The sequence below is a fragment of the Oryx dammah genome, unplaced genomic scaffold (genome assembly GCF_014754425.2).
Source record: "Oryx dammah isolate SB20612 unplaced genomic scaffold, SCBI_Odam_1.1 HiC_scaffold_29, whole genome shotgun sequence".
NCBI lineage: Eukaryota > Metazoa > Chordata > Mammalia > Artiodactyla > Bovidae > Oryx > Oryx dammah.
Window position 1 is genome coordinate 36664296 of NW_024070213.1, and position 13570 is coordinate 36677865.

A 13570-nucleotide genomic window follows, 5' to 3' on the forward strand; every position below is an offset into this window, starting at 1 on the left:
AGAGGAAGCTGGCAGGCTATAGTCCATGGGGTCACAAAGAGACATGACTGAGCACCTAACACTTTTGCACTTTCATAATAAACCGTAAGTATAACAGCTTTCATTGAATTCTGTAAATTCCTCTAATGAAGTACAGAACCTGAGAGTGGTTTTGGGACTTGCCATCCCCCAAACTTATAGTTGGTGTCACAAGTAAGGGAGATCGTGTAGAAGACTGTGCCCTTTTAACCTTTGCAGTTTGACTAACTGAGCAACTGATTTGAAGACTCGACACCTAATGGCAATATCTTAGGGCTGTAAGATTAACACTACAAAACTGCTGTCATTGTATTGTTAGCAAAAATTAAACAGCATTATTTGTCCTTATTTAGATTCCTGCTCTTTAAGCTATTAATGGATCTAAGATCACAATGAACGTAATGAATATCCTTTTAATGAGGTTTCTAAGGGACACTTTTTGCTATATTGATAACGTGATCACTTCTGACTTCAAACGTAAATTCCGTGGCTCAGAAGTTGCTTATACACATAGGCAACTAAAAAATGGAACAAACGTGTTTTCTTAATTGTAGGGAGCTTTAGTTTTTTCTTTGCATATTTTCTTTCCAAATTGGTAAATATATCACACAATATTGGACTTAATATAGACTTTTCCCCCAAAGGTCTTGGCCAGTTTCAGTGTCAGAAAGATTTCAGTAATCGTGGTTATTTCTTAAATGTGTGTAACAACCTTAGCCTTTGTTGTGACTAAGCCCTGAAATCTTTGTTTCTTGAAAGCTTTCAATTCTATTCAGAAGCGCTCTCCAGCCCCTCTGACTTCCAGGAAGGACATGATTTCAGGTCTCTCTGTTTTTGCTTCTTGGCCAAACTTTTGGGTCACCTTTACAGTTTAAGTTTCCTCTATTTATCTGATGGTCAAAGGTAGAGACTGAAGAAGAGGGGTAAGAATTTGTTTTCTTACAAAGTAAGTATGTTTTTCCTAAATTGTGGTCATTTTTATAAAAACTGCAATTTTAGGGAACAAATAAAATTCTGAAGGAATCTCAAGGAAGAAAAAAAAATTTTTTTTAGTAACCCTAAGGGAAGCCTTCAGACAATTTGTATATATTTGAAAGAAAAGTTAAGTAACCCTTTAAAAGAATGTGTATACAAATCATAGCTTCCCAGATAAATATCTTTTTAGAGTAAATCTTGTTATTTCCTCTAAATTGCATGTTTTTTGGTTTTTTCTTACTAGTGTATTAAGAAACATATATGGGGAGGAAATGGCAACCCACTCCAACCCATTTTCTTGCCTGGAAAATCCCATGGACAGAGTAGAGTAGCGGGCTATAGTACATGGGGTTGCAAAGAGTGGACACCACTGAGTGACTGAACGTGCACACACATACTACAAATAGCTGTTTAATGTCTGTGCTCCCATTAAAAAATATTTTCAAGGATGAGACTAAGGGTCTAAAGTTTAAGATCATTAGAGATGGTAATTCAGTTTTCTACACTTAAAGAGTTGGAATATAAGATCTAGGGGGTGAGTCTGGTGTAAGGAGTGGACAGATCTTGAAATACCTAGAGCTAGTATTTGCCCTGGGAAAACAATGTATACAACTGAGGAACATAAACTAAAACTCCCAACATTTATTCAACAGAAAACTCAGAAATCTCTGCCATAATTATTGAGAGGCATGTTTTAGAAAATAAAGAAGATGGATTAGGATTGAGAAAGATTAATCAATTGAACATAGAAAACTATATAAAAGATCAAGAAGCTTTTTTGCTCAAACCACTACAGGATTTCATTAACATATGTGATGGTAATATGACCTTAATGGGAGAAAAATATTATGGTGTTTTCCTCCTATATCTTTTTTCCATGCTCACTGGGAAAGTGGAGACTTGTAGTCCAACGGGGATTTCAAGCGTGGACTTTGGAACCATACTGCCTATGAAATCTGGCTTTGCTACATACTAGCTGTGTGACTTTCAGCAATATACTTCGGCTTTTTTCTCCTGTTTCCTCATCTGTAAAATATCAGTATGATGGTTAATGATGGTTAATGAAAGAGTTCTAAATATTCAACAAGTCGATACACATACAGCACTTAGAACAGTATCTCTTATTTTGTGCTGAATAACTGCAGGGGTCAGAATTTTGAAGCTTGGCAAAGGGTACACTATTCAAGAAATGGATATAATCACAAAAAGCAGTTATGTTTATCAAACATTGGCCTTCTTTAGAGATTGGTATGAATGGGCATCTGTGCTTTATTTTTTTTTTCCTTTTTTTTTTAACCAAATTGCTTGTCTTAAGCAAACAAAATGATACTCTTGAAAACTCACCTTTCATCAGTAAGAGAACTCCTTCTGATTGGCACAATTTTTAGTTTGCCTGGGTCCTGACTTTCTCTGCCCTGGTTTATACTGGCCGTTCTGCTTTCGACAGCAACCAGATGCCAGGATGACTACACAAGAGCAAAGAAAGATGACCGAGGTGCAGAGGGCCACAGGAACCAGCCACGTCTTTGCAGCAGTCATGGGTGCCCCATTGGGTGCTGAGTCTTCATTCTCAGATGTATGGTTTCTGCTGTTGTACCCTTTGGTCTTGTTTAGTAATTGTTTACTGCTGTCGAGTTGGGAGGGACTAGGCATATGAGAAAGTTTTGTGTCTCTGGGCACAAAGAAAGGAGAAACAGTCTTGTTATCTGGATTGTTGATGCCGTCAGTACTGGCTGACATCGTATTTATCTTTGTGGTAATGGAGTCATTCAGGGCAATGAATCTTGCCCAAGAGCCTGTGGTCAATTCCTTGGAATACCTAGTATTATTTGCGGTTGCCAATACATCTTGATGTGTGGTTGGTGACGGAGCCTCTATTGATGGTAGCATTTGGTTTATCATGGCGGTTTGTTGTTTATCTAAATACATAGCTTTTAGAATCCTTAGTCTCTCCCATGTATCAGATGAAGAACGGGTATTTAGATATGTGGGCAGTGATTGTTCAAAAACCAGCAAATCAGGATCTATACCTGAAAAATAAGTAAGGCATCATTTATTTTTAGTTTAGCAGAGAGGGCCCTAAGTACAGTTTAGTGAAGTCCTGGATTTTGCCTCTCTGAGTTTGAACTAAGCTAATTGCAAGTTCCACTAGTGCACATTTCTCAAAGGCTTTGAGACATACTGACCACATTCGAATTCTTAACTTTCTAAGACATCTTCTATTGGGAACAAACTTGGCTACATCATAGAGAAAACTTTGTATCTGCCAGGGCTTTTAGGCAACAATAGCAGGCTGGGGGCAAGAACTTCAGAAACAGTAACCATTTGATATGAGTAACATTTTAGAGTTAAACAAAAGGAGGCCGGAGAAGTGTAGGTATTGAAAATTATCAGCAGAGCCCTAAATCTCATCCCTTGGCAGTGCCTCCTGTCTTCTTCAGTGTTTGTCCTCTCTCCTCTTAGAAACTCCTTTCCGGCTGGCTTCAGAAACTGTTTCCCTTTCAGCCTCTCTTGTTCCCTCCCTCTCTCAGCACACCAACATCCACTTCCTTCATGTCCTTTCTGACTTTGTTTTGTGCTTTCTGTCATGTTTCCATCCTCTATTCTGCCAAAATTCTGCTTCTAGAGTGGTCAGTACCTTCCCTCTTTCCTGATTGCTGGGAGTCACTGCTTTGACTTTTCTCTTGTCCTTGACACTGAGGGCCACCCCTCCTTGAATTCTTCTTCCGACTCCCTGCACTGGGAGAAAAGTTACGACCAACCTAGACAGCATATTAAAAAGCAGACATTACTTTGCCAACAAAGGTCTACTAGTCAAAGCGATAGTTTTTTCGGTAGTCATGTATGGATGTGAGAGTTGGACCATAAAGAAACCTGAGCACTGAAGAATTAATGCTTTTGAACTGTGGTTTTGGAGAAGACTCTTGAGAGTCCCTTGGGCTGCAAGGAGATCCAACCAGTCCATCCTAAAGGAAATCAATCCTGAATATTCATTGGAAGGACTGATGCTGAAGCTGAAACTCCAATACTTTGGCCACCTGATTCGAAGAACTGACTCGTTTGAAAAGACCCTGATGCTGGGAAAGACTGAAGGCGGGAGGAGAAGGAGACAGCAGAGGAAGAAATGGTTGGATGGCACCACTGACTCAGTGGCCATAACTCCGGGAGTTGGTGATGGACAGGGAGGCCTGGCATGCTGCAGTCCATGGGGTCGCAAAGAGTCGGACACAACTGAGTGACTGAACTGAACTGACTCCCTGCACCACAGATTCCTTTGGCACTTTATCTCAGGCTGCCTGTGTCCCATATTTTCCTTCCTCTGTTGGTTCTCTCCTTGGTCCTAACTGGATTGCATGATTTCTACAGTCTTTAGTCCTTGGTTTTCTGCGGCATTTCTCTGCATTCCATATAACCCCTGCCCTGACCACACACCCCAAGCTCCCCACCCCAAAGCCACTGCCAAAAATACTATCCTCATTGTCACTACTACGTTGATGACCCTGAAATCCATGTGCCCAATTTTTTCCCCTTTCTTGAGTTCTGATCTCATTTCTCCTGTGCACTACTGGATGTTCCCACCTAAACATCTCATATCACCACTGACATTTTCAGAACCATCATCTTATCTACCTCCTTGTCTTGTTCAGAGGCATCATCATTCTTCCATCACCCATGATAGACTGCACTGCTAAGGGATTTTTGACTCCTCTGTTCTCTTTTTTTTCTTTGCCTGGAGGGATCTTACTTCCCAGAGCAGGGATCAAACCTGTGTCGATGCAGCAGAAGCACAGAGTCAACCACTGGACCGCAGGGTTAAGACTTCTCTTCTCTATCCAAAAACTAAGTGCTATCCAATCCCTTCCCAATATGCTGGTAACTATCCCTCTCCTTCGTTGCAAGTAAAATCGCCTTGTTCTGGCCTGCATTCTGCTTATAATTTTCCTGAACTAAGATAACCAGACACATCACTCTAATGATAGCATTTTATCATTAAATACCTTTGTTGTTTCCATATTTCTGACAAAGTCAAACCAACACTCCACTCTGTTCTTTTGTTACCTGGCCTACCCTATCCTACCCATATTTCCATTGCAGCCCCAAATGTGTCCATACTGTAGCGATATCAGTGTTCTTACTTTCCTGGGGAATGACATAAACTCCTTACCTCTATGGCCTCTTCCATGAAGACTCCCCTGAATAATCGAGCTTTCTTTAGCTCCCCCACCCCCAACCTTTGGAGCCTTTGTACTTGAGGCAGTATCACCTATTTTTAATTGTATGTCTTTAACTGTGAGACTTCTTTCCTCAGCTAGATTAGAAGGGACTTGAGGGCAGAGACACAGCTGCAGTGACAAACACAGCTTGTGGGCAACAAGCACAGACCAGTAAAGAAATTGATCTCTTTTGCACTGTGATGGCAAAAGTTGGCCTTTGATGTTTACTAATCTGTACCCTGAGATTATATACATGGGCAAAGGACACTTAAATCATGTGTTTTTCTAAAGTAAAACATACTGGTTATCTTGGGACCAGAAATTAATATGTGGCAGTAAGTGTATTTCCCATCCCCGAATCAGTCTTTGTAGAATCCTTGTATATAGTGTCAGCAAGCCTCAAAAGTGACATTTAGCATATTACTTACTTCTTAGTTGTATTCTTAACAACTATAGTAGAAATGCCTATTTTGGCTCCTGTTGAAGGCTCTTGGGATAAATGAAATACAATATTCTTGTTCAGTCACATATGATTTGTTATCTGGGACAAAGTCATCCTTGCCGAACATGCCAAATGAATGAGAATTTCCTTTTACTTTCTGCCTTGGAAGCCCCAAACTTTTCCAGACAGAGTTCACTGGAAAATAATTATTTAGAGATTCATACATGGCTTCTTCCAGTCAATTTCTAGGTTACTTGCCTCTACTAAAATATTAGACATTCTTAGAAATACGTACAAAATACATAAATGATTACCATCTGTTATGTTATATAAAATGGCACTGGTTCCAGGCTCCAATATGCAGCTCTCCAGGGTTGGGCAGTGAACATGGAGGCAGTTGACATTGTCATGAACAGGATCATGGAAGAAGACGGCCAGGTTACAGGACACTGAAAAGGAAGCAGGCAGAGTATGTCTGATTGATTTCTGCAGCTTGATAAGCTCTGAGTAGCTTATGTTTCTTTCACAAACACTGGATTAACAGTTCATTGCAGGGCCTTTCAGACATCTAACTATGAACTGAGAGCAGCTATTTCTGTGAAGATGGGGAAATGCCTCTTCAAAAGAAAATACTGATTTGTTTTTCAGTAATCGTTTGTACATTCACATGCTACATAGGATTACCTGGAATTATTTTGCAATCCCAGTATTTCATGTTCAGGAAAACTCAATTGACTACAAAAACCTCTCCCCAGAGGGGAGATTTATAATATCATATATTCTAATCTGATGTTTACAGTATGAGATTTCCAGGCGTAATACCGTCTTGGAATGCTAAGGAATTCACCAGAGAAAGAAATAGGACAATAAATGGACAAATGCTATAACAGAAAGGGTAGTGAGGGGAAGAGCAAAAACAGCACTGACTGTTGCTGGAAGAGGCTCAGGTGGTATAGAGGCAGCAGTGTTAAACATGACCTTGACCCTGGCTGCAGGTGTGTGCCAGCCCTATGCTGCTAAGCTACTTCCAGTGAAAGCTAATCAGTGTGAGAGGAAGGGAGTAGACCGACAGGGTGGCTAGCTTGAAATTGTAGGGGGCATTGCTCTCCCCAGCTCCTCTTTTCTAAGGAGATTTGCTCCTTAAAAGATGTCATATTATTTCTGGATAACTTTTAAGTCAGATTTATTGAGTGCATATCTTCAGTCTTGTCATCCCTGTAGGGCAGCACAGATTTTCCTCCTGCTGCTGAATAGCAGGAACCGTGTGATAAGAAATACTCTTTGACCCAAAGGTATCGGCTTCTTTAATAAAATGAGATTACAGAGGAATAGTGTACTGTTACCAGACCTCAGAATGTACCTGCAGCTGCTGTGGAACTGTTGGCAGAACCTGCTCTGCTTCTGTGTAAGGCTAAACTGTGGGGGTTACCTCTCCCCCATTACTTTTGGGACACCCCATGTTTCTGCTCTCTTTATTTTTCCAGGAGGAAGAATGAGAGAAAAGTCAATTAATAATTCATTGCTAATACTGTTAGGTAGGTAAAATAGGGAAAAGGAGTCCAAAATGGCGGTGGCTAAAAAAAAAAAAAACACAAGGAAGGTCAAAGGAAGATCCGAGGACCAGAGTGAAGACTTCAGGTAGAACAAACAGCACTCCTGGCTAAGCCCAATTTGCATATGGCAGGCCCAGGTGGAGGCAAAAACATATAAAAGGAGGAGCCAAAGCGCGCGCGCTCTCTCGCTTTCTCTCCCACGTGCATGCACTCTTTCCCTCTCTCTCTCTCTCCCTCTCTCCCTTCCTCTCTCTCTCTCCCACGCGCTCCTCCACTCTCTTCTCTTCAAGTCTTCGGGTTGGCATGCCCTCATGCTTCGAGGGTGTATTCTCCTGCTATCTTCTAAATAAAATAGACCTGTAACACTGATTTGCCTAAGAGCTGTAACACGGTCTGTCCAAGACCCGAGAGCTGTGATGCGCCGAGGGCTTTAATGTCCATTGCTCCAAATCTTTGTTGTGATGAGACAAAGAACCGAGGAACATAACACTCGCATGACAATACATTATAGATTACCAAGACATTTTCCCTGAGGACTGTGCTGTAAAGTTCAAGGAAAAGGAAGAAAGAACATCATTCCAGTTTAGGCATCTGAATTTCTGATAAGAAAGCAATGGATCCTGTAGAGACTAATTTTTTAAGATCTTTTACATTCTTCATGTGTATTTCAGAGTCCCAGCTCTGAGTAGGTTAGCTACTGCAGGATGGTAGCATTTTGAAGTTCTGGCTTCCAGGTAAAAAGAGATGTGTGTTCGTGCCTTTTCTTCTGGAGAAGGAAAGCCACAACCCCACAAGACTCTAAAATCCTGGAATTCCAAATGGATGCATTTAGTATCCGTGAAAGTCCATAGTCCATAGTTTCCCTGGTGTGGAAAATAAGGTAAATTCATGGCATGGGAAAATGGGGAAAAGTTATCACCCCTCCCTCATCTGCTCTCAGTGAATGTTTCTGGGGTTATAAGCAACTGGAAGCTGAAATTTTGCTACCTTTTTCAAAATTCCCCTGCCGGGGGCCATCGTGAAGATCTCCACCCATGGCAAAGGTCATGAGGAAGGAGGCTTGGCATACGCAAAGGCATGATCAAGCCTCAGGAAACCCCCTGTTCCCGAGCATCTACCCCAAAACCAGAGTCTGTTTTATGCTCTCACCTACACCTCTGACTTTACGGGGGGCTCTCCCCCATAACCATTTTTCTTGGAGAAGGAGTAAACGTGCAGCTCCAAGGCAATAAAAATTCCTGGGCGTGACAAGAGTGTTTCAGCTTATGGACTCCTCTGAAGGTTATCTAGCCTGTATAGGTTAATCCGGCCACATGTGATGGTTTACAGCTTCCCAATCTGAGAGGCACGAGATGTTTTAGACTTACTAAAGGCAAATTCTTTCGGGAATTTAGAAATTAGTAGTATAGTGGGTTGGTTAGGAATTATATTGGTGAAGGGTTTTTTCATTTGTTGTGCCAATAATTGCTGCTAATTCCCTACCCTGGGTGTGACAAGGGTGTCTTAGGTCAAACCTCTCTGCTGACAGACTAGCTTGTGTGACAGGATTATCCATACTCCTGCCACTATGCACATGATTGTTTACTACCTCTCAACCATAAACAGCACAGAGAGTTTTGGAGTATTTTGAGACTCTTAATTAGCATAGGGCTTTTCTCATTGTTGAATCAATGATTGCTGCCAGGCCTCCATATCCTTAGGCACCTGGGAATATATTAATCAATGTATTTCGAATATAGAAAAGGAAATGTAGTAGTTTTTAAGGTTAGCAATACTAGACTTTTTGAGTTAATGAATTTTCTCTTTTGTAATAGATCACTGTACTTTGTTATAAATCACTGTGTCCTTGCTATGTAAAAATGTAACTTCATCACTATCTTAAGACTAAATAGGTCTTAAGGGGAGCATTGGTGAAAGGATTTTCATTTGTTGGGTTGATGTTTGCTGCTAAATCTCCATGTTCCCTGCCCTTATAATGAATATAACTAGCATTTAGGAGAAATAAGCATTAACCTTTAAGATTAATCATGTTAACCTTGGGTTAAATAAATTCCTTTCTTGATTGTAACTTACTACACCCTCACCCTATAGGAATGCAACTTTATTTGGAGGGTGGTGCCTGGTTTAAGAAAAAACACCCTTGGAAAAAATAAGTTTTTTGGTTATCAGAAAGAAAGGATCATAAAATGTCAGCAGGTCTCACGCCAGATGATGTAATATCCCTAAGACCTTTTTTTAATACATTTATGTGAAGCACCTGATTTTGATAAAGGTCAGGACTGCTGACCCCTGCATGACTCTGTATTCATCCCTATGTGTAACAAAAGGTATATAAGCAAACCCCCAAATAAAGAAATCGGATCAGTTTCCGGAAAGACTGATACCCCCATGTCGTTATTTCTTGCTCCTAGTTTTGCTGGCTGAATTCCCATCTGGAGCATGGATGCTATTCCACGTAAACCAAGTTATTCAGCCTCTTTTTCTCCACTAATCTTCCTACTACACTATCTGTTTCTAATCTCTCTATATATCTGTAATTAAATATGTATTTTTCCAAGGACGCCGACTCCGTCCTCACCTTCGAATCACCCTGGATCCACCAGGGCTGGACCCCGGCATTCCCCTTTAATAAATTAATTGCTCTCTTCTGTGCCTGATTAAATTTGAGGGCTTAGTCTGTGACAGCTTCTTATACTGGGGTCTCTTGACAGTTTAGATTCTCCAAGGAGCTCCAACCTGCACCGTAGAAATCTTAGATGGATAATTGGGTAAGAGGCAATTAATGTCAGTATGAGACCACAGGAAGAAAGAGTGGAACAAGAGAATTATTTTAAAGTGCTGTGTCACTTTTGTTCTTTCCAAGTAGCTTTCAAATCTTGGAAAAGAAATAAATGAAGTCAAACGTAACTTGAAATTCTGCAACAATGAAGCATTTTTCTAATACAGGCCTTGATTGTATTATATGAATGATATTTAACCCTGATTCCACATCTCATACCCAAAAAAATTATGTCAGGGTGTTTTGTAGATTTCTTTCTTCCTCCCTCCCCCACTTCTTCTTTCTCCCATCCTTCCTTCCTTTCTTTTCTCTTCTTTGCCTTTCTTCCCTTTTCTAGTTGATAAATATCTCCCTATTTCTTTCAAAACATGAATCACAATCTAAATCCTATTCAATACATTCCCACATTTGTCCAGCCCAAGCGAGCACATTTCAAAAGTGTGATATGATACTAATATCACCGAAAGAACTTTGAAAAGGAAATTATTTTAAATTCTTTTGGAATTATATATGCTGTATTCTGGGCTATAGAAATATTGTTAGTTAGCCCTCAAGGAAGTATTTTCATTTAGCACTTTAGTGAAGAGAAGCGGTTCCCTGTTACCAGCAGGTTCACTGCCTCCCGGGTCATTGCTAGATTTATGAAGCAAGCTGGCGCTGACCTCAACTGCAAAGTCAGTCTCAGTGTCTCTCCCTCTCTGCCCACTCCCTCCTTTAGTGCATCTTCCCTAGTCTGGGTCAGTTGTTCACTGGACCCTCTGCCAAGGGCTCCTTCCCCAGGTCCTCATTTTAGAAGTTTGCCCTGATTTTCTCAGGTCTATCATGGACACTTACCATCCTTCCTAAGACAGCAGTTCCGACTGCACTTCTGACCGGTGTTTTCGGAATAATACCTCAGGAACTGGGCCCCGAGCTTCTGAGACTCCTCCAGGTCGATCAGAAGACCTGGGAAACGACGGATCCAGCAGTCTCTGTAAAACACGGTGGGTGAGCAAAGAGAGGTTGAGGTCCCCCCCATGCTCAGGAGCAGTATCACATGGGCTGCTACTGCCACCGCACGCATTTCCCTGGAATGAAGACTCGGCAGGAAGCCTGGCGACCAGACAGATGCTGGAGCTGACCATCAGGGTACAGAACAGCTGGGATTTCAGGGCTGTTGTGAAGGAAGAGCTTCCTTGGAACTTTGAGAAGGGTCACTTTCTAGAAAAATAAAGCAGCTCTTTGACTGCACGTTGATTTTTCTTTTGTTTCTTCCCAGTTGCACCCCACACCTTGGACTTGGTGACTTGCTGGTGTTAATTCTGAACACTTTCCAGGCCATTTCAGTACTCTGTCCTTTAGCCTCTGGTAGACGTAGATTCTCTCCTCTGCTTTTCTTCTTTCTCTGAAAGGGAAGTCACAGACACCTTTTACCAAGTAAATATAAAGACAATTTGAAATCCTAGCCAAGAGTCTTTCTGAGTAAGACAACAGTTCAGTCACTTGACGTCAGATAAAGGAAGGATCAGTTTCACCAGGAAACAAGACATCATTTTGTCAGGATACTTCTGTCAGTTTCTTTGAGAAACTTGTGACTGCAGATTTTTTTTTTTTTTTTCAGTTATCTTTTCTTTGAATTGAAGTTCTAATATTCAGAATCACTGGGGGGAAAAAAAGTAAATGAAAAGTGAAAATGAAATAAAAATGAAAAAAAATTTAGCTTTGCAGTGATTTTGAAAACACTGAGTATGAATCCTGGTCACTTCTGGGGTCAAGCATTTGTTTTTGCAAAGGCCAGCCACATGCTTTTTGAAAAGATTAAAGATCCAGCCAAGAATATTTTGTTCAATCAAGAGTTAAAAGCATAATAGAAAATTGTGAAGAAGTTCAGTTTGGGGGTTTTCTGCTATTTATGTTTTCAAGTTACAAAGAAAACTTTGTGAAGCACATACATGAAGGCATCTCTGAAGCAGATGTAGTTACAGGAAATGGGCATTAGGGAAATAGTTTTTTAAATATTAATAAAGTTACTTCCACTGCAATGCCAAAACATTTGAAAAAAATATTAAAGGCCGTGAAAATGGCCTCTTTTGTGAAGATTGTGTTCCATATTCCACAATATCCAAGATGAAATTGGTTCAAAGTAAAGAACTGTTGCTTTTTAATATCCATTTTTATACAAAGCACTAGTGATAATTAGTTTGGGGTATAAAGTACTGTGTGTGCTTAGTCGCTTCAGTCGTGTCTGACTCTTTGCAATGTCATGGACTTGTAGCCTGCCAAGCTCCTCTGTCCATGGGATTCTCCAGGCAAGAATGCTCGAGTGGGTTGCCTTTCCTTCTCCAAGGAATCTTCTCGACCCAGGGATCGAACCCACGCCTCCTGTGTCTCCTGCATTGCATGTGGATTCTTTACCACCGAGCCACTGGGGAAGCCCAAAAAGTGCTGTACTGCTTTTTAAAAAAATGAAAAAAGGTGAAAAATTTCCCTCCTGTGATCTGTTTATCACACATTTTGAACTTTCACCTCTCCATCTGTCTACTAATAATAGTGTAATTATATCTTTTGATTTTTAGAAACATATATTAGTAATTAATAATAAAGAGGATGACAGTCAAAAGGTTAACTTAAAAAATTTCTTCTGAGCAAAAATTAGAATAAGTCTTAACCTTGCATAAGCTACATAAAATACACTAAAAATAATAAATATTTTATTCTAATAAACTTGTTTTAAAAACCAAGTTTCAGTTGCTTACCTGCAAACAGGCTTTCATCTGTTCAGAGGAAAGAGGGAAGAAAGGCTTCCTAAAGGCAAAAACAGGAGACAGAGGAGGAACAAAAGAGTATTCCCTGTTTTCCCCTTAGATTCCAGTAGCTGTTTGTATTAGTCAAAACCCTGGGGACATAAACCGGAAAGTCAACTTTCTAACCTCCACATCTTTCAGTCACATTAAATGTGGCTTCTTTTGTGCGATATATAATTCCTTGAAGTGCTCCTGTTTCTGGCAGGGGTAAGGGAACAATCCACAGTTGTTTAATCCCTTTGCTCTCAGATGATGTTCACGGGAAGATCAAGGTTGCATTTTAAAGACTCTACAAGTTCCAATGTAAAAGCAGGCTTTAAATTTATTAAAACAATTTTTGGGGTGGTTGTTAAACACTGAGTCTGGAAACAGGTAACTTCTTGGAGCCGGCCATTTTGAAAAGGAGAGATTAAAAGCAGGACAGCATGGCGGTGGGGGGCGGGTAGGGGGGGTGTGGAGACGGGGGTAGGGTGGGGGGCTGTGGGGGGGGGGGGAAGAGGGAGGAGACTACAATGGCCTGAGATAGGGCCCGGAGCCAGCCTCCCAAGAGCCTGACTCAGTAGCTCTGAGATGGGAACCAGAGTTCTTATCTTTCTATGAAATGTCTCAGGTGATTTCCTAAGATGTCTGGAAAATGCGGAAATAAGCGAAAGTTTCGGCTACATGAAGAGGCTCAGCATGAATTAAATAGAGCTATTTTAAGAACTGTTCTACTTTAAACATTTAAATTGCCCCCATGCTTTAATGAAAGCAAGAAATTTCAGTCTTGCTTATTAAAAAACAAAAAGGAAACAACTGTTTTAGAA

At 40.7% G+C, this 13570-nt stretch overlaps 1 protein-coding gene across 1 annotated transcript; it reads right to left on the reverse strand.

The window, feature by feature from the left end:
* Positions 1-1216: 1216 nt before the first annotated feature.
* Positions 1217-12176, reverse strand: MANSC4 (MANSC domain containing 4). The gene is made up of 3 exons (XM_040234614.1): positions 10816-12176; positions 5964-6098; positions 1217-3023 (listed from the first exon to the last, which is right to left on the reverse strand). Exons 1-3 carry the CDS (start codon positions 11042-11044, stop codon positions 2344-2346), a joined length of 1044 nt encoding a protein of 347 aa, XP_040090548.1. The 5' UTR covers positions 11045-12176; the 3' UTR covers positions 1217-2343.
* Between the last annotated feature and the right edge of the window lie 1394 nt (positions 12177-13570).